Here is a 20,756-nt window from a genome sequence, read left to right as displayed (position 1 = left end):
CTTTGTTATTGGCTGCTCTGCATATGATTGACGTGCACTCTCACCAGTCACCGCCCTCCACGAACCTCTCCCGCGCCCGGGGTGCGGCGCCACCCGGAAGACGCTACAGGAAGGGGAGGGGAGGAGCGTCCGCTGCGAGAGCCAATGGAAACGGAGCGAGGGGGCGGCTCAGCCAATGGGAGAGCGCGGGGGCGGTGCTTGTGTGGGCGGGGCCGCTGTAGCCGGGACCGGGCGCGGCGGGGGCGGCGGAGGTGACGGGGGGACAAGGGGGGATATGGGGGGACCCTGGGTAGGGGAGGGACGGGGCAGGACTAGGGTCCCAGGCAGGGAGGACCCGCGGGGAATCTGAAGGGACCCGGCCGGGGCAGCAGCGGGTGTCCCGGGCAGGGAGGACCCGGGGGATCCCGGACAGGAGAGGGCTGAAGTGCCGGGTGGGACTGGGGGTCCCGGGCTTAGGGAAACCGGGGATGAGGGGGTTTAGGAGGGGGAGGGAGCCCCGGGGGTGGGAGCGGTGCTGGAGGGGAACTGGAGGATGGGGGGACCTGGGGGTCGGCGGAGGGAGAGCCGTGGAGCCTCTGGCCTGAGGCGCCGGGGGACATGGGGGAAGCTCCTTGATCCCTGCAGAGCCCCGAGCCCACCCTGCTCCCGGGCATCCCTGTCTCCTCCTGCTGCTGCTGTCACAGTAACGCACAGAGGATTCCACATGGATTCGTGCTCTGCTGGGAACTGCCCTGATGTGCCGTGGGGTGGCAGGGAAAGGGATGGAGATTCCTGGGACAACCAACCCCCCCATAGCTGTCACAAGCCCCGAGCACGTGTGCTCACATCAACCCTTCCCAGTGACACGGAGCGCTGGCTGAAGCTGTGTGTGTTCCCAGGTGGGAGCGGTGGGAAGGGAGATGCTCCCGGTGGCCGTGCTGGAGGCAGGATGAACCTCGTGGCGATGGCGACGGACCCGGAGCTGCAGTGGGTGACCCTGTGGGTGCGGGTGCGCTGGGCGGCCGTGCTGGTGCTGCTCCTCAGCTCCCTGGTGATGCTGCTGCTCCCCCTCGCTGCCGTGGAGAACCAGTGCCACGCCCTGCTCAGGGGGATCTCCTTCCTGAGGAGCAAACTGGGCCCCTCAGGAATGCCCAGGATCACGGGACAGAGCACGGAGCTGAGTGTCACCTCCCGGGGGCTGGAGCTGCTGGTGCTCAAGGGAAAAGCCTCCCCAGGTAAGGGGGTCCTGGGGGGTGCAGGGGGACAGAGGAGCTTCTCAGTACAAGGGAGACAAGGAGCTGCTAGAGTGTCCAGGGGAGGCCATAGTGATGAGGGGTTTGGAGCATCTCTGTAGTGAAGAGAGACTGGGGAGCTGGGCCTGGTTAGTCTGGAGAAGAGAGGACTGAGAGAGGATCCCATCAATCCATACAAATATCTCAGAGGATGGTGCCCAACTCTGTTCAGTGCTGCCAGTGACAGGATGAGGAGCAATGGCCATAAACTAAAACACAAGTTCTACCTCAACATGAGGAAGAACTCCTTGCCATGGAGGGTGGCAGAGCCCTAGAACAGCTGTCCAGGGAGGGTGAGAAGTCTCCCTCTCTGGAAACATTCCAAATCCACCTGGACACGTCCCTGTGTCACCTGCTCCAGGTGACCCTGCCTGGGCTGGGGGTTGGACTGGATGATCTCCAGAGGTCCCTTCCCACCCCAGCTATTCTGTGAGTTGTTGTATAAAACAATCCCAACCTGGAGGTCTCATCACCTACCTGGCCTTCTCCTGGAGCACATGATGGTAAGGAGCTCTCACTGCCACCTGCAGTGAACACCAGCTGGAAATGCCCCCGAGGTGGAGCAGGCCCTCAGCAGCTCCATGACTGCATTCCAGGGCCCTGTGCCAGCGTTCCCTCCTTGCCACTCTGTCTCTCTGAGGTTTTTCCTCATGTTTTCAGTACTAGTAAGTCCTGTGGAGGTAACCAGAACACAGAGAGGTGTTTTAATACACAGGAATCTGGGATATCCAGCGTTAATCCTGAAATCCTGGCTGGCATGAAACTGCCTTTCAGGCAACAACAGGCTGCGGTCATGGCCTTTATCAGCCAGGATGTTAATTTGGAAAACACGCAAAGGAATTACGATTCCAGCACTTTATCTTTGTTTATAGTAAAGCTCTTACTGCTGGGAAAATGTTAGATAGCTCAGTGAACAAACAGAAGTGCTGGTAGCAGCCAACACAACAATGTGTTAGAATTTCACCTAAAATAATGCCAAGAGGAATGTATTTGACACATTGTGTCCTCCCACATGAAGCAGTTTGGTGGCCACAGTGAGTTTGGCTGGCATGGCTACACACCTTTGGCCACCTTGAGCCAGCTGCTCACAGGTCCTGCCTCACCACACGTCCTGCCAGGAATGGCTCTGCTGCCTCGTGCTCGGCCTGGAAACGTGGCATAAACCTCTGTGATTGTAGCCTAGCAAAGACTGGAACACAAGTTCTGTTCCAGTTCTTAGAGGCTGGTTTTGTTTAACTTTTATATCAGTGAAGAGTGATAATCATAGAATCACGGAATATCCTGAGTTGGAAGGGACTCACAAGGATCATGGAGTCCAGATCTCTAGAAGTTTTCAGTCCAGATCAGTTTTCAGTCAAACCCGCACCCTGTTCTCTAACCATTTTTGTTGTGTTCCAGAAGTGAAGTTGGAAGCCAGGGCAGCTCTGAACCAAGCCCTGGAAATGAAGCGCCAGGGGAAGCGGGAGAAGGCCCACAAGCTCTTCCTGTATGCCCTCAAAATGGACCCGGATTACGTGGACGCCCTGAACGAGTTTGGGATCTTTTCCGAAGAGGAGAAAGACATCCTCCAGGCCGACTACCTGTACTCCAAGGCACTGACCATCTCCCCCCACAACGAGAAGGCCCTGAGCAACCGGGGCCGGACGCTGCCGCTGGTGGAGGAGATCGACCAGAGGTACTTCAGCATCATCGACAGCAAGGTGAAGAAGGTGATGGCCATCCCCAAGGGCAACTCCGCCCTGCGCCGTGTCATGGAGGAGTCCTACTACCACCACATCTACCACACGGTGGCCATCGAGGGGAACACGCTGACACTCTCCGAGATCCGGCACATCATCGAGACCAGGTACGCAGTGCCGGGGAAGAGCCTGGTGGAGCAGAACGAGGTGATCGGGATGCACGCGGCCCTCAAGTACGTCAACACCACGCTGGTGTCGCGGATCGGCTCCGTCACCATCGCCGACATCCTGGAGATCCACCGGCGCGTGCTGGGCTACGCCGACCCCGTGGAGGCCGGGCGGTTCCGCACCACACAGGTCTTCGTGGGGCACCACATCCCGCCCCACCCGCGCGACGTGGAGAAGCAGATGCGGGAGCTGGTGCAGTGGATGAACTCGGAGGACGCCATGGGGCTGCACCCCGTGGAGTTCGCTGCCCTGGCCCACTACAAGCTGGTTTACATCCACCCCTTCGTGGATGGCAATGGCCGGACCTCGCGGCTGCTGATGAACCTGATCCTGATGCAGGCGGGGTACCCGCCCATCACCATCCGCAAGGAGCAGCGCGCGGAGTACTACCACGTCCTGGAGGTGGCCAACGAGGGCGACGTGAGGCCCTTCATCCGCTTCATTGCCAAGTGCACCGAGACCACCCTGGACATGCTGCTCATCGCTACCACTGAGTACTCCGTGGGCCTGCCTGAGGCGGGGGGAACCACTGCCGGGTGCGAACAGACCATCCCCGTCAAGACTTGACACTCAGGAGCCGGTGAACCCATGGGAGAGCAGAACTCCAAGCCACTCAGTGTTCCTGCTGGGAATAACTGGACAGGAGGTGTCACTCTTTAGCATTTCCTTTATTTAAAGTGTCTTACATCGGATTAAATTAATATAATTTATTTATATACGTTATGCTGAGATGGAACGTGACCTGTTGATGATGGCTGTGCACTAGAAGTTGCTTGTGCTACTGGAAGGAGATGGGGAGAGGTGGCAGAGAGGCTCAAAAAGATGAACTAGGATTTAATTTCTCCTTAAAGTTAAGCTTTGAGGAGCTGCTTCAATCACAACCCTTCACCCAGGCAGTTACTGCAATGTCTGACCTTGGCAAGAAGCTGCTTGGCAAAGTCTAAACTGAGTTATTTTTGTGTTACCTCATCCCTGTTCAAAACCACCCCAAAACACATCCCTGGAGGAACACCACTCTCCCAGCTGTGTCCATCAGACACTTTCCTGTCAGTCACACAGGTATTGAGCAGGAAGGAGGCTGAACTCTACTTCAAAGCCACCTCTCCCCTCCCATTTCTGTAGCACTTTGCATGTTTACTTTCAGCTGCCTTTCCTGGGGCCAGTTTTGTACAAGTGGGAAGTATTCGGTGTAGGATTACAGGTGGTGGGAGTGGAACAGGAGGAGAAATGCTCTGACTTACTCACTGCAGGGGGAAGGACTCCCTGGTGCTCCCAGGCCTCACCTCAGCAAGCAGGAGCCCTGGGAAAGCACAACTGTCCTCAGACATTTCAGTTCAGGGTCTAAAGGAGCTTGTGTCTGCAAAGCTGTGGGCAGAAAAGGTTGTTAGACAGGAGCTGTGCCAGTTTGGTGAGAACGTGTGTAGAAAGTTTGCCAAAGCCTTCAGTTTCTTTAGTCTACATAAGGGAACTTTCACAATTAATCATTAGGTCACATTATTACTGCAATAAATGGGGCAAGAATCACTCGAGGCCTCTCTCTGCTGCAGTGGCAGTTGGTGCAGTACCTCGAAACTGCTGAGCAGTTCAAAGAATCACTTTTATCTTTGTTTTTTTTAAGATAAAAGCACCCCCAGAATAGCTCCTTCCCCCCAACTGCCAGGTGTGTAACAGCAGCATTGATCCCACCACCTCCAAGTTCAGAGAAATTCCATTTAAAATCCCCTTTTAGGGTGCTGTTAAGCTTAACTCCTTTACAAAAGCTGTTAGACCGTCCCAGGCCAGGGTTAATTTTCTTCCCTTTTAACTCTCTCTTACCTGCCAGGGACTTAGGACATGTTTTATACAAGCAAAAAGCAGGATGAGACCGGGAGAGTTCTCTGGTCACTGCTGTCCAGGAAAAGCAAACAATACCTGAGGAAGGGTGTTCTGTCCTTACAAAATGTGCTTATTTTTGTAATGCAACCCGAGTATGAATAAAATCTGCACTTTAGAGCTCTGGGGGGGTGAAAAATGTTATTTTAGTAACAGATTAATAAACTATTTTAATATTAAAGTCTTTGTTTGGAATAGGTTGTTCTCAGAACACTTTGCTGCAGTGAATGAAGTGGCTGTGGAGGAGGAAGGCCCATGGTGCAGATCTTGGCTCCCTCAGCCCTGTGACATCATGACCAGACTCATCATTTCAAAGTAAAGCCAAGTGAAATCAGCACAGAAAATAGTGTTTATTTGCAGCAGTGTTTGTGTGGTACAAGTGAACTTGGTACTGGGGTCCCCCCCTCACATCCACCCCTGCATGTGGTGACTTCCAGAATAGGAGTTGACAAGCAGGAATATTTCTACCCAAGATCATCCCACATTCTTGGAAAGTCTGAGGTGATTATTGATTTCAGGATATTCAGAGCAGATGGAATGAGCTGCTTAAAGGTAGGAGTGACACTATCTGAGCACACCTGAGGTGAGGTACATCACCACTACCCAGCTGCCAGAGGATAAGTGCAGTTCCAACACCCACATTTAAACAAAAGCAACAGTATGTATAGAAAACCTTTGAGAACTTGAGTTTAATAAACCAAGAAACGTCAGCTTGCACTTCACATTTGTACAAAACCATACAGAAACCACCTGCAAAAGACACATGAGCTAGCTAACAAAACCAACCAAAAAATATGGTCCTCAGCAACAGCACAAACAACTTTATGGGAAACAAAAACTACCAGATCTAAAGATTAGTTCATGACACTTAAAAATAATCATCTGAATGTCTTTTACAAATACACCATATAAAAAAACAGGTCAACTGGAACAGAACGTGAACTGAATACATATATATGTATATCTGGGTATCTACATATACACACATATGTATAGAAACTCTCCCAATACTAAAATAGGCCATTGTGGTGAAGTTGGAGCATCTGCCATTGGACTCTGCATGGAAGGAGATGACTGTCCCTGCGTGCGTGGGGTTGGGTGGAAAATGGGCTTGTTGCCAGAGAGAATGTCTGCAGTCACAATCTGAGCTGACCAGTGGGGCTTGCCAAGGGTCTCACATTGCATCTCATTCGTTAATGAAAGAGAAATAGTTGGAAAGTACTCAAAAAAACTCCACATGGCATCCAAGCTGGACAGGAAATATTGCCCCCCTCGTTACCCTCAATATGAGGAATCATAGAACACCATTTTACCAGAACAAAAGTATAACTCTTTGCTCTTTAGAGGAAAACTACCTGGATTTGTGCCATCCTACACTGATCCCATGAATGCAGCAGTCCAGAACAGCATTTCCATGATTGTGACAGGCTTTCTCTCCTTGCCAGCATAAGGACACAACATGGCTTCCATAAAGGCATTTCACATTGTACCAGACCTGCTGATTGCAGACTTTTTGCTCACTTTTTCAGTAGCATCTTGGCAAAATCAGCATTGGACATCTTTTTAGGCTCTGCAGGGGGCTCAGATGAAGTTGCTGGTGAGTTCTGGACCATCCCATTCTCAGCCTTGGCCATGGGGTTGCTCTGACGCTGTAACGCTCGGGGCATCATGGACAGCTGTGTCCTTCCCTTGCCTCGCCTAGAGGGCAAAAAAATCCCATTTAAACACACTCTTTTAACTTGGAGAAACAACAAAGATTTTGTTCATTATGAGGAGCTCTCATTTAAATGTTATTCCTGTCATTTGTTTCAGGAATAAGCAGTGCAAAGGTTTCAATGGGTGGCTTTGAAACACAGACCCGAGTTCTGGCGAACAACTGCCTGACAGCCCCCAGAAGTTGAAGCTCTGTTTATCCACAGGGCACCTACAACGCAGGAACACTCCAAAAAATGAAAGAGCAGCCTGAATGCTCACTCTGAGCAATGGCTGGTTCTCCAGAACGAGAGGATGTGGAGGTTATGAGGGATCAGGTGCCAATGCCTGATACTCTGATCACTACAGACCTGTTTCTGTTGATAAAGAGGAAAAATCTTTTCCTCATCGATCCAACAACCCATTTTTTTTACGGTTCAGCACCTTTTAAACATTCTCTCATATTCATAAAACCCAATTACGGTTTGGGTTGGAAGGGGCCTTGAAGATCACCCAGTTCCAAACCCTGCCATGGGCAGGGACGCCTTCCACTATCCCAGGTTGCTCCAAGTCCCGTCCTTGAACACTTTCAGGGATGAGGCAGCCACAGCTTCCCTGGGCAACCTGTGCCAGGGCCTTACCACCCTCACAGAGAAGAATTCTTTCTTAATACCCCATCTAAACCTGCCCTCTGGCAGTGTGAAAACATTTCCCCCCTTGTCCTGTTAGTAGCTGCCTATATAAAAAGTCCCTCTTCCTCCTTCTTCTAAGCCCCCTTAAGGTACACATTCCAGATGAGATTCCTAAATTTTAGTGTACAAGAAACCCAGCATTTCCTTTCCCAGCAGTGCCAGCAGCCCCCTCCTCCCTCACACTTACGCTCCATAAACCTGTCGAGGAGCTGGGAATGTGGAGGCCCTTCCAGCCTCGGGCAGCTTCCGCAGGGGGGGGTTGCTGATCATCACCTTGATCACGTGGTCCTTCACTGTCAGACCATCCATCTTCAGCACAGCCTGGGAGGCCTGGGCTTCATTTTCATATTCCACATAGGCCAGGCCCTAAATGAGGAAAAGAAATTAGTTTTAGTGCTTCTGTATCTCCAGTATTTCACAAGTCATTTGGCCAACTGGAAGGAAATCATACAGAAAGCAAAGCTAAACGTGGCTCAGAGTACCAGTAGTCTTCTAAAAAGAATTCTTTTTACAACCTGAATTTCTTCACTCTCATTCATGATGCCCTAATTTGTGGAAGGAAAAAAAAAAAAAAAAGAAATCCTATTAAAATAAATATAATGAAATATAATGAGGGATACTGGCTGGGAGGCATCACCTCTCACTGCTGTTATGTTTTCAAATGACATTCAAGCCCTTAAGCTGCATTTTCAGATTATCCAGTTTCACAGGAAATACATCAGGCTTTACATAACATTCCCTAAGTACATTTATGTGTGGTTTAGCCCCAATCCCAGCTCAAACTAAGCTCAGAACACGGATGGCAAGACTTGGGGTACATGAGAGCACTCGTTACAAGGTGTGAATGAAACAGGAACCGCCCCTGAGATGGTGCCAAGGGTCAGAAAATCCAATTTAATACATGCACAGCACCCCCAGGATGGCACCTGTGAGCAGGGCCCACCACAGACACGGCCCAGGTGTCAGGTAGAATTTTGGCAGAGCAGCAGCTGGTTTAGAATCCCTTATTTAACAAGGAGTCATTTATTCCAGGATGGAAATAATGAGCCCTGTGAGAGAGAGGTGGCTCATTTCTCACTGGCAAATCTCTTACTGCAGCAGATGTTGGGAACAAAAGCCTCCAGGAACAGAGGAAAGGGAGGATGGGAATTGGTTGCAGCAGGTGAACCCCATCTACTCAGTTACTCTAAAAACAAATCCTTTGCAGACTTGCAAATACCTGTCTGTACTGTACTGAAAGTGCTGCAAACGTCTTCCCCTCCATCCCATTTTTCTTGTGCCATTTAAGTATTTTGAAAAAATTCCACTTTCCCTCTTTAGTTAGTTATCAGCACAGACACCCTGGGCTGTATAAATCCAAGCATTTCCCCAAGTTTTAATGCAAAGCCACACTGGCAACTTAATAAAACCAACTTTTGGTATCCAAACTTCACAACGAGCTTCTTTTTGAAGGATTTCTTGAAAATAAGAGTGTATTAAGGATGCCTACCTTGGGTTTTCCAGCTCTGTTGGTGACCAGCCGAATGTCTTTCACATTCCCATGCGCTTTACACACCTCTTCCAGCTCTTCCTTAGTGCAGGAAAATGGCAAACCAGATATAAACAGCTTGTGTTTCTCCAGGGTAGTGCTATACCTGAAAACCTGGAGAAACAAAAAGGATGTTAGTTATAAACCAGTCAAGACTCCACAGATTTCAATCTTACATCCCCTAAAAGTTATCAGAGTACTTGATATCTGTGTGATCCAAAACCACCTTAAAGTCACAAGTGGCATCTTGGAAGATATTTCCATATAAACATAGGGATACTCCAAGGACTTGCAAGTAAATGCTTCTAAACATCCCTGTCTCCTTCACAATGAGGATGGTCACAGATAATCCTAGAATATCCTCAGTGGGAAGGGATCCACAACTATCCAAATTAGCAGATTTCTACCAGTCTTGAATAAATTGATGCCAGTCCTTGTTTATGGCAAAGTAAGGGAAGATGCAAGAAATCCCCAAAAAATCAGTTTGACCATTCCAAAGTAGCATAACACGAGCTCATGGGACGTGAGTACTCTGGACACAACACGCTCCAGCAGCTCCTCTCTGCAGACCCACCGTGCAACCTGAGCCAGTAAAACTTTACCTTAAAGTCTGGATTCTTGTTCTTGTCCACACACGGGGACACGAACATGGGCCTTCCCTCCACAGCCGTGCGATCCAGGCCCAGGGCCTGCAGAGCAGATTCCTCCTCCTTGAACTGCACGTAGCAGTAGCCCCGGAAGGTGCCCTTGTTGCTGAACACTGGTCTGATCTCTGCCACCTCCCCACAGCTCCCAAAGAGCTCCCTCAGCTTTGCCTCAGGCTCAGCCATGGTGTAGGCAAGGTTGCTGACAAACACAGTGACTTTATCCTTGCTGCTGTCATGGAACACTTTGGGGATGTCCTTCCGACTGGTCGATGCCCTTTCCTTGGGGTTTGCTGGCCCATCTGGCTTTGCAGGGGCACTTCTCCCAAACAGCCCAGTCTCCACTTCCATGTCTTCCTCAGGAAGCACACCATCACCCTCTCCCCTGTGCCTCTTGCTGGGTAGCTCTAAATAATGAAATTAAAAACCTTATTAGAAAAAATTACCTCATTTCATTCACTGTTGAAACTAATACGTCCTCCATTCCCACTGTGCAGCTTGGAAATGTAATTGTATTTGTGGTTTCACAAAAAACACAAAATAAAAAGGTTTTAAATAACAACGACAGATTATTCAACCAAGACAGCTTTAGATGAAAGCAACAGGAATATTTGTTCCTTTTGTCAGTCAGTTACAACTGACAGTTGCTGATTCATGTTCTTTTGTTTTGTCTAATGGGTTTTTTTTTTTAAAAAAGAAAATCTAAAAGCTCCCAAAACTCCCAAGGGCTGCAACCTATTAAAGTCTTCTGTTATCAACTTCCTAGAGCCTGCTGCAATAGTGAATAACCCAATTTACACACATGGCTTGGCGTCATATGATGAGTCAGAAAAATGACTTTAAAAAAAAAGAAAAAAAAAGAAAAAAATATTTCTTCAAAATAAGAAAAGCCTAGAAAACTCTAGAATTCTTAAAAACATGTATTTCTGTTGGTTAAAAACCATTTAGCTTTGCTTTCATTTCATTACCACAACAAAGACCTGCCAGGAGAGAGAAGCCCTGAAAGCACAGCAGCTCTGAAGACTCGAGCAATGGCAATTCCTCATCTGCCTCTAATACAAAATAACCCTGTTGCCAGAGGTCTGAGATTTTAATTTTATTTTATTTTTACCTTCTTCCTGCCCCCATTCCCCCTCATCCTCATCGTCTGCCTTGCGCTTGTCTCCAATCCTGGCTTTTTTAGCCTTTTTGGAAGCTTTCTTTTCTGCCCGAGCCTGTTTTCGTTGCTCAGCTTTCTCCTCCTCCTGCTTTGCCAGAGCAGCTTCTTTCTCAGCAGCCTAAAAAGAGGTAAGGTTTATTTATTAATTTTTTTCCAGTGACTGCAGATGGCAGAGCATTTTCTGGAGCACTGGGCCCAGAGGGTTTTCTCCTGAGCTACATTAACCACAGCACTAATGGGAACATCATTTAAAGCACATCTCAGTTATTTGCTCTCCCAGCTTTCCTGGAGTGCACAGCACTCTTGTATCCACCCAAGGGTCAAAAGGGGAAAGATGAAAAGCATCAAGAGAGGTTGTTAACCATAGTTTTAAACAAAAAATCAATAGTTCTGAGGCTTTAAGACAAGTCAGGCTGGGAAGTAACAAGAGAAATCTGACATTCAGACGAGCATGATCTTAATTAGGGTGTATAAACTGTTTTGGTAGCTCACAAAGTTCTGACCTTTGCTCTTTGTTCATTAACTCGAGCTAATCTGTTCTCTGTTTTTTGAACAGCTGCATCCCAGTCTTCCAGTGTTCCTGATGAATAAAGTGAAAATAATTTTAGAAGTCTCATATTTAGCTCTCTCATAATTAAAAAATACAATTCTGGAAAAATAGGAGTGATTGACTTCATGGAACTTGCTCTTAATATTAACCTTTACACGTGAAAATTTTAACTAGAACGAGTAGCTTCAAAGAAAATAAAAACAGGAGCCAAGCAGAGCAGAAACCCCTCATTTAGACTATGATACTCCAAAAGGGTATGGAAAAATCCAGTAATTTTAGTAGTCTCCAAATCAGGCCAGAAGAGAAGGAAAGAAGACAGAGCTGTGAGTGTACAGGACAGCAGTGAAAGGAAAGTGAACACAAAACCACCGGATCAAAATTCACTCTGTGTCATCACACATTAACCAGGCTGGGTAAGATGAGGTGAGGAGCAGGCAATTAATTACCCTTCTCTGAGCCAATTAATTACCTTCAATCCTCTCCAGGGTGAGCAGCACCTCGCAGACGTGCTCGGGGTAGTCGCTGGTGCACTGCACGGCGCGGTGCAGGGCCTTCCTGCAGTGCTGGGTGTCCCCGTGGGCTCTGCAGGAGGGGAGGGCACTGAGGGGCCAAACCTCACAGCAGGGCCACAACACAGCTACTACACCCATGAAAACCTTCCCCCTCCTTCCCCAGCAGCTCCCATTTCACACTGGTGCTGTAGCACTCCTGGAATACACAGCAGAGCTGCTCCAAGAACCTCCAAACCCAAAAGAAGCAAACCTGTGCTAAGCTAAGCTTTGTCTCACACAGATGAGGAAATTAAAAGGGAATTAACTCTCCCCCCAGCCAAGCTCTTACCTTTCCAGGTTATAGTACTCCAGCCACATGTTTGCATATTTGGCATTTCCTTTAGTCATAATGTTGTCCCAGAGCTCTCTGGCTTTCTGCATGTTGTTACACAGGCGGGCCTGGAACAGAGCACCCAAAATACCCAACATCATTTAGGATCATTTGTTCAACACCATTAAATCCCAGCACCCAAACCAAGGGAAGACCACAGGTGATGCAGACAGACCCAGGAAGATATACCCTTAGATCAATTCTACTCCTTAATAATACTTCCCTGCCCACCTCAAACATCTGCCTTGGTTCTGGCTGCCACATATATTTCTTTTTTGTCATTATAAAAAAATATTTGATAGTTGCTTCTGAATTTTTCCTTTTGTTATTGATGAATGTACCTAATAGAGCACTTCAGCTTTTCTCCCAGACTGAGAGCTTGCTTTGTGTTTAGGAAGAGGGTAAATGGCTTAGGAAACCCAAGCTGGATTCACCTGATCTGACTGTGGAGGTCTATCAATACACCAGACAGGTGACTTAGAACTGCTTTAGTATAACCTGAACCACACCTGGATGTACTTATTTTCTCTCTCCCTAACTGGGCATGAAATAATTAATTCAGCTTCAGGCCCACATCGTTCAGAGGATTCCAATGGTCAACACTTTGGCAACCCATCCCATGCCCTGTGCCCAGAGAAATTACAGCACACAGGTAACACGACTGATCCCAAATCCTAAGAGCCCACGGCGAAGGAAGGAAAATAAAACATCCACTTGTAGTGACTGCACCAGCACATTTACTCATTGAAGCAACCCAGACAAAATTCCAAAGTAGAAAAGGAATTTTCTACTTGGCTGGAATGTTAAAACAATCAATTTTATCGAGTTCAGTAATTTAAATACAGCAGAGAGAAGCTTCACCTCAACTCTTGCCCAGTTCTGCATGATGGTGCAGGATGGATCTCCACTTTCACTGAATCCTAGGAATAAAAACAAAGACTGTTTGTTGTACTTGGCTCTTGAAAATAAAGTGTTTATTAAACAAGTTCTCCATGGATTTGAAATGCTTATCTGGAGCTTTCTTAAGATGCTCAAGACCCTTGAAGACAAGTTAAACATTGTGTGGAGAACTGGCCTTACAAAAATTATTCTGAACAAGAGAAAACAACATATTGGATGATTTAACTCACTCTCTTCTACTTCTTGTTTCAAGTACTCCACAGCACGTGCAAAGGCAGAGCGCAGCTCCTCCAGCTCTTTACTTGAGTCTTTAGGGAAAAAAAAGAAAAAATTACCTTAAAATAATAATTAATTTCAATTTCTCATCCACTAAAACATTTTCCTTAACACCCACAATGATTTCATGAGTTAGTGGTGGAGATTAAATTTATTACTTCTTCTTCTTACAGCTATTATTACTTAAATTTATTACTCACTAACAAAAACTCACTACATGCATAATAAAAAACCATTAGGTATCAAAAATACAAGGCAGGGCAGATTTGCAACAGCATAATCTACTCTGCCAGCAAGGAGCTGCTTTAAACCAATTAAATTCATATGTTTTATAGATACTAACTGGCCAGAAAGTAAATTCTGTGAAAGATGAAAATACTGTTATTTTAAAAAAAAAACAAACAAACAGTAATACCACTGTTTCAGAGAAGTACATAGAAAACAGTTTAAATACTTATTCCCACATTTATCGTACAGACCTTGTGTAAAATCCACTCTTCTTCTCAGGTAATCCAGATATGCCTGCCAGATCTCTACATAGTCTGTTGCCTGGATAAAACCTGCATTCAGAGCTTTTTCAAACATTTCTGAAAGAAAGCAGGGGAGAAAACCCAAACCCAATTACTTTTCATTGTCAAAATTAGCAAACTGCAGTCATAGTACAATAAATATATACACATATACCACTGGTTTCTGGGAAAACCAGAGAAGACAAGAAATTCTACAAGGTAAATTGGTTTAAGAAGTGGATTTAAAGCCAGTTTAATTCAGGAATGTTCATTCCAAGTTGTTCATTGCTTGCTCAGAGCTGCAGCTGCTCACCAAAAGCAGCCCTAGAAGCACCTCTGTACGTGGCAGCGGCTCTGAGACTGCAGCAGGTGGAAACAAATCCTGCAAGTCCCACTTGCCACAGGTTATTCAGAGGGCAGAACTGTAAAGAATTTTTGCTGAGATGGCCTTTCTTTACCAGAAATGATGCTGTGATCCACCCTGTGCCTCTCCATGGCCAGGAGGTACCTAATCCACAGCCCAACTGTCCAGGGGCAGTTCCTGACGGCGCGGTCGTGGGCGGATAAAACCAACTCCTTCACTTTGAGCTGCCGGTCCTGGAAGAATCACACAACAAAGTTCAAGTTCCTGTCAGCCAGAGAGACCATCTGAGCCAAATCCCAGCTTATAAAGAGCCAGCACTTGGAAAAAAAAAAAAAGGCACTTTCATTTTGTATTTAAAAAGCTGAGCTGGGTGTTTCAAATTCTATATTCCCAAAAAGCCAGGGAACACCTTCAAATGAGCAACACAAATTGGAACTACCAAACCAGTGAGGTGTTTTCTGCCAGTGAGATAATGCTTATTTTAAATTCCCAACTGGAATGTAAGAGGAGAAGAAAGGATCACATGCAGCCTACTGATGCAGGTGCTGTTCCACCTGCAACCTGCTGTCTCCAACTGGGAAGATAAGGAGATGACGGAGCAACTGGGCCTGGATGAGCCTCCTGCAGGGAGTCACCCTGATCCCTTAATCCAGCCACCTTCTGTCCTGCCTCTGGAGCTCAGGATTGGTTTCAGACTGCACTAACCAACCCCATGGAAACACGGGCTGAACAGCTGGGTTTACTTCAGTGCAGCTGGAGCTCAATGGCCAAAACATTTAATTCTGCAGAGAAAATACACAGCTCAAGGAAAGAAGTGTTCAAATGCTCACCTGATCAATAAAAACACGTCTAAAAACAGGAGGAAAGCAAAGGTGAGGGGGAAAATCAATTTCTGGAGGATTTAAAGACTAAAGGGCAGGACTGAAGTAGAACTTACTGGCTGTTTGTCCGTCACTGAGATTAAAAAACAACAAACCATGGAAATAAAACTGCACACATTTTCCTTATTTTTAGGTTTATTTCCTTACCAAATACTGGTTGTAACGTGCCCAGAGATCTGGGACAAGGCAGTTCTCAGCCAAGGCTCTCTCGTAGATTAACTGAATGCGAGCTGGATCACCTGCTTTCATTTCAAAATCAATGTAAGCCTGGTATTCTGCCAGCTTTGGTGTTTCAGCACCCAGCTGGGAAACAAACAAGGAGACAAAACATTAAACTCTTAAATAAAACACAATTCAAACAGTTCAGCTGTTCCCCAGAGCAGGTCTCATGCAAAATTTCACATAAGAAACTTGCCTCTAAACATCAGCAGCTTTTGATTTTCACACACCTCTGAACACCACCCTGCTCTGAAACCACTCAGATCCCTACTTGTTATTCCTCAATGCTGGAAAAAACAGCTGGAACACTCATGTGCACCTTAGGGTGGCCTGACACACTCAATAGATTCAATAATTTCCAGTATCCCAGTTGTGAGGCTTCTTCTGCTCCCCATTGCTCACAGTTCAACAAGTCCCCCAGCAACACTCAGCTGCTTTATCTCTGGGATTAGAAACTAATAAATTTGGGAAAAAATAAGTCACCCCAAAGCAATTCACTCTTAGTTTTAAAGCAAGATACAAGTGACAGCATTACCAGTGCCTCTTCATAGGGTTTGCACTTCTCCAGTTGCTGTAGAGCTTTTTTGTAATTTTTGATTGTTGTTTCTGGAATTGGCTCTTCGGACCACTCCTCATATTCAGCATATGAAGCCTCCATGTCTATGAGAACAGACATGAAACTTCATTAATAATGCACTTATAGGACTAAAAAAATCAGATTTCAACCTATCTTTGGCTCTAGCACATATTCCTATTGTTATTTATATAATATTTATAATAAATATTTACTTATCCCCTTTTGGGATCTATCACACTACTGCACACTTCAAGGGTTCAGGCACCTCACCTTAAACAGTATCCTACAGCAAACTCAGGGCAAGTTATATCAAACCTGCTCATTTGGAATTAGAAAACCAAAGGGGCAAAATTTTCCCCACAGCTTTAAAGAAAATTTAAGAAAACAAAGTCTCTCTATATGGAAATGAAGTCAAAGAACTACGTTTGACTTTCTCTTGTGAGCAAAGCAGCACGAAAAGGGACTCAGGAGTTTAAAATAGGAACTAGACAAGGGAGAATTCCAACAATCCAGCTGTCAGAGATACTCCCTACCAAGGTTTTTATGCAGCAATCACAGCTGAATTCCTCATTTCTAATGGTCCCGTTTCGTGCTCATCCCTTGCACTTTAAATAGCCTCAAATTATGCTCTGAGCAACCAGATACACTAGGTTTAAATAAATACAAATATTTCTGGTCCAAAGGGATTTGTGCCTCATTCATGAGGCAAATTCCTTGTTTCTAGTGGTCACATTTTGTGCTCATCACCTGCACTTTAAAAAGCTCTGAGCAATCACATAACCCAAGTGTCAATAAATGAGAATATTCCTGATCCAAAAGGATCTGTGCCTCACTCACAAGGCAAATGGCATTGATTAAAGGGAACACAAGAGTTCCAGCTGCAGCTTGTGTGGCTCTACCAAAAGAACCCAATGGCTGGGTCAGTGTATCCCAGCTCTTCCCTCCCTCCCTCCGGCTCTTACCCAGCAGTGGGATCCCCAGCTGGCGCCGGAACAGCGTGTGGATCTTCTCGAGCTGGCTGCACAGCACCTGCTGCTGCTCCGGGGATGGAACACTGCCAGGGGCTGGCTACCAACAAAAGGAGGGAATTCAATCAGCTCCAAGCTGAAGGACACGATGGGGGGTTGTTTATGAGCTGGGGGAGCCGAGATCCAAGTGGACACACACGGCCAACTCGCATTTCACTGCTGGGAAAGCTAAAACTTGGAGATCGCTCCACTGGGTCAATGGGAAAAGCATTCCTGACTGAAAGCTGACACAGGCACAGGGAAATGATCAAGGAGAACAAGTGACTGTGCTGCTTCACAAACCACCAAAGAGGTTTCAGTAAATCCCTGGGGTGTGGAGAGATGATTTGGAACTTCCAGCTTTGATTGTGTTTGGGAATGAAAGGGCATTCTCCTGTTACTCCTTTGTTAGGGCATTTCGGAGAATGGGGTAGGAAAGGACCTTTAAAATGAAATAGTTCCCACCCCACCATGAGCAGGGACATCTTTAACTTCCATCTCCTATGTAGCTAACTATAAAAATAAAAAGAAATATTCACATTCTGGCCACCTCGTAAAAGTATATTTTGCAGATGTCAAACTGTACTTTCCAGGGATAAAATACCCTCATCCACAAGGCACAAACAGTGTGGAATAATGGATGAGTTAAAAGGTGAAGTAGAGAACAGTCTAGAAACTTAAACAAGATTGACTCCGTGCAGAAACAGTCACTGGCAAGAATATTGTTTGATAATGGAGTTCCTCAATTTAAAGCTTTTCTTGGCAATTCAATCAGCAGTGGGAAACTTTGCTCGTGGATTTGAGATTTTATGATTTTATTTAAGCACAAATCCACTAATTTATCAACCAAATACACAGAATGGCTTTCTCAGAGCAAAGGGCCAGTTTTTAGAGCTGAAAAGGCCCTTTTCTCAGAGGAGACAGCCCGAGGTGACTCCAGGAGCTGCTCCACAGCTTGTCTGGGATGAGAGCCCTGGGGAATGGCCTCACCTGTGCTGTTTCCAGGATGGCATTCTCGAATTCCCTGTATGCTTCCCACAGAGCTGTGCCCTTGGTCACGTGCAGCCCCACTGCAGTCAGCGCCCTCTCAAAGATCGACCGCACCTTCTCGATCCCTCCTTCCTGACCGATGCCTCCAATGGAATATTGGGCATATTCCAACCAGATTTCAGGACCTGAACAAAGGACAAATACATGCCTGGGTTTCGTTATTTTTGAGGAGATCAAGTCAACTCTGCTTCCCTTACACCTTATTTGCTGCAAATATATAGATCAACATATGACAGTTCTCTTTATTTTCTTTTTTTTGTTTATCCAGTAAAGTTAAAATATTGAATTTATGCTGCATCGCTTCACACGAATGTTTCAGAAATTAACTTGAAATGTCAATCCAATTTCTGCATTATAACAGAAGGAAAAGACTTCTCTATAAAAAAAAGCCAAATCTGGATGTAACACAAGACATTTTACAGCATTTATTAAGGACTTACAGATGTAATCCTTGACAGCTCGTTCAAACAGCTCATAGACCTTCTCTCGCTCGTGGCTCTCCGAAGCCATTTTTATCTCATCCTTCAGCCAGTCCAGCCAGATTTCTAAAAGGAAAAGATTTGGAACACATCACCACTGTTCAGAAATAACAAGTTACATCCACTTGGTGTTTATTAGAGTTTTTAGGAATAGAGTTAAAATCGGGCAGAGGGCCAAGGCAAAGAGAGGAATTTTAACTTCCATGACTATTCATAATTAATTTAAAATTAAAGTTGGATGGAGATTTTTTAAACTAAACAAGCACCTTTCTACTAAGGGAGAAGTTGCAATTTATCAGCACCTTGGGCAGAGGATCAGGATGTACCTGGAACCAACCTGTCCTCACACTTGTGACAGTAAATGGCTTTGGAGGCTGCAAGATTCCACAGACACAGAAGGAAACATGGAATCATGGAATGGCTTGGATGTAAAGGGACCTTAGAGATCATCCAGTTGCACCCCCTGTCATGGGCAGGGACACCTTCCACTATCCCAGGTTGCTCCAAGCCCTGTCCAACCTGGTCTTGGGCACTTCCAGGGATAGGGCAGCCACAGCTTCTCTGGACAACTTGTGCCAGGGCTTCCCTTTCCAAGACCAAAATCCCACTGGCAGAGCAGCCTCTGCAGTACTTACACTGTCTGTGTGTTATGAATAAAAAGGAGATACCCATTTCCAGGGCTGCCCACAGCTTCCACCAACAAGGAATATTTTTGCTGCCCATCTGTGAAATGTCACTTTCAGCAGGAGTTTGCTGGGATCTGGGTCACACTCCCTGCCTGAGGGTGCTTAAACCTGGCACGAACATGCTGTTTCACCACTGAACCAGCAATTTTTCCACAGGTGAAGCTTCCCTTGTGGGGGCTGTAACAGGAGCAGAGGATGCTCAGTACCTTCAGTGAGGGGGAAGAGTTCGCTCATCTTCTGCCGAGCTCTGCGGAGCTTCACCAGCTCTCCCTCCTGACGGAGCAGCTTGATCAGATCCAAGTGACAGTTGTAGTCAAAGGCATTGATGGACAGCTTAAAAAACGATAAAAATCAATTCTAAAACCACTGCTGAGCGACGGACACGAAGAAAGCAGAAAATAAATCATAATCTCCTCATGTGTTCACGGAGCCAAGGCAACGGAGTTGCAACAAACTTCACCCTTGTTCGTAAGGTGTTTCCAGGTCACGCAGAGACATTTTTAAAAAACACTTTCAGGTTTAAAAGAGCTTTAAGTTAAGCTTAGTGCTCAGCTCATGGCTCTAAGCTCCCAGGGTTACTGCTCATAAATCCCAATGCAGCAGGAGCACGACAGATTCCAGCTGCACAACGCACCTGAATGAAGAGTCTTTTTTTAAGAGTCAACTCATAGAATATCCTGAGCTGGAAGGGACCACGAGGATCATCCCAGGCCGATTCCTGGCCCTGCCCAGGACACCCCAACAATCCCACCCTGTCTCTGAGAGCGTTGTCCAAAAGCTCCTTGAGCTCAGGCAGCCTTGGGGCCGTGACCAGTGCCCTGGGGCGCCTGTTCAGTGCCCAACCACCCTCTGGGGAAGAACCTTCTCCTGAGATCCAACCTAACCCTCCCCTGACACAGCTCCAGAGGTTTTCTCGGGTCCTGTCGCTGCTCACAGAGAAAAACGTGCTTTAATTTCTTCAAAGGCAATGAAGCCCCCCCACAGGCGGCTGAGCTATCTCAATGAGTACAAGCGGCGCACTTGGGGCTCCACTCGCTGATTTCCCTCGCAAAAAACCACCCCAAACACTCAGTTTTCACTTCAGACTCCAAACACTCGCGTCTTAAAACTACGGAATATCCCGAGTTGGACGAGACACGCAAGGACCACGGAAATCCACATCTTGACACTTCCCAGCATCAAAGTACAGGCACAGTCGTGGCTTATCCTCCGTTCCCGCCACACCCGCTGCCCGCCGGGCCCACCTGCTCCTCCAGCCGCTGAATCTCAGCCTCGTTCTCCTTCTCCTCATCCTCGCCGTCGCCGGAGGAGTCGGAGTCCCCCTCGTCATCCGAGTCTCCGCCCGACTCGGGGTCTCCCTCCGGCAGCCGCTTCTCCTCCTCGGCCGCCGCCTCAGCTCCCGCCGCCGCCATCTTATGCAGCTCCGCTCGCCGGCCGCCGCGCTCCGCCGGCCGCCGCGGCTGCCCCAGCGCTGCCCGTCCCGCCGTGCCGCGCAGCCGCCACCCGAACAGGACGGGGAGAGCGGTGATGCTCCACTCGCACCGTCCCGCGCTCGGCCAGGCAGCGAGACCGAGCTGTGCTGAGCGGAGCGGCGGCGCGACCCCTTGTATT

The 20,756-nt window shown here is 47.2% G+C and overlaps 2 protein-coding genes across 5 annotated transcripts; one reads left to right on the top strand and one right to left on the bottom strand.

Moving 5' to 3' along the window:
• The first annotated feature begins 236 nt into the window (after positions 1-236).
• Positions 237-5,385, top strand: FICD (FIC domain protein adenylyltransferase). 4 transcript variants are annotated; one of them, XM_032705516.1, is made up of 3 exons: positions 237-251; positions 879-1,214; positions 2,670-5,385. In XM_032705516.1, the coding sequence occupies exons 2-3, from the start codon at positions 929-931 to the stop codon at positions 3,743-3,745; spliced, it is 1,362 nt and encodes a 453-aa protein (XP_032561407.1). In that variant the 5' UTR covers positions 237-251; positions 879-928; the 3' UTR covers positions 3,746-5,385. The 4 variants fall into 4 exon arrangements, 3 of the variants coding, with proteins under 3 accessions (XP_032561407.1, XP_032561406.1, XP_032561405.1); XM_032705515.1 differs by lacking the exon at positions 237-251 and adding an exon at positions 304-431; XR_004360122.1 differs by lacking the exon at positions 237-251 and having other exon boundaries at positions 617-1,214; positions 2,670-3,824; positions 5,249-5,385.
• Positions 5,382-20,586, bottom strand: SART3 (spliceosome associated factor 3, U4/U6 recycling protein). Its single transcript, XM_032705513.1, has 19 exons — positions 20,390-20,586; positions 19,352-19,478; positions 18,421-18,525; positions 17,921-18,105; positions 16,886-16,991; positions 15,882-16,006; positions 15,275-15,430; positions 14,341-14,479; positions 13,853-13,960; positions 13,328-13,405; positions 13,059-13,117; positions 12,156-12,265; positions 11,785-11,897; positions 11,269-11,345; positions 10,718-10,883; positions 9,565-10,013; positions 8,924-9,076; positions 7,622-7,800; positions 5,382-6,748 (listed from the first exon to the last, which is right to left on the bottom strand). Exons 1-19 carry the CDS (start codon positions 20,555-20,557, stop codon positions 6,568-6,570), a joined length of 2,784 nt encoding a protein of 927 aa, XP_032561404.1. The 5' UTR covers positions 20,558-20,586; the 3' UTR covers positions 5,382-6,567.
• Positions 20,587-20,756: the final 170 nt, after the last annotated feature.

This window comes from Chiroxiphia lanceolata, chromosome 18 (assembly GCF_009829145.1).
Source record: "Chiroxiphia lanceolata isolate bChiLan1 chromosome 18, bChiLan1.pri, whole genome shotgun sequence".
Taxonomy (NCBI): Eukaryota; Metazoa; Chordata; class Aves; order Passeriformes; family Pipridae; genus Chiroxiphia; species Chiroxiphia lanceolata.
This window is presented reverse-complemented; position numbering and strand designations above follow the sequence as displayed.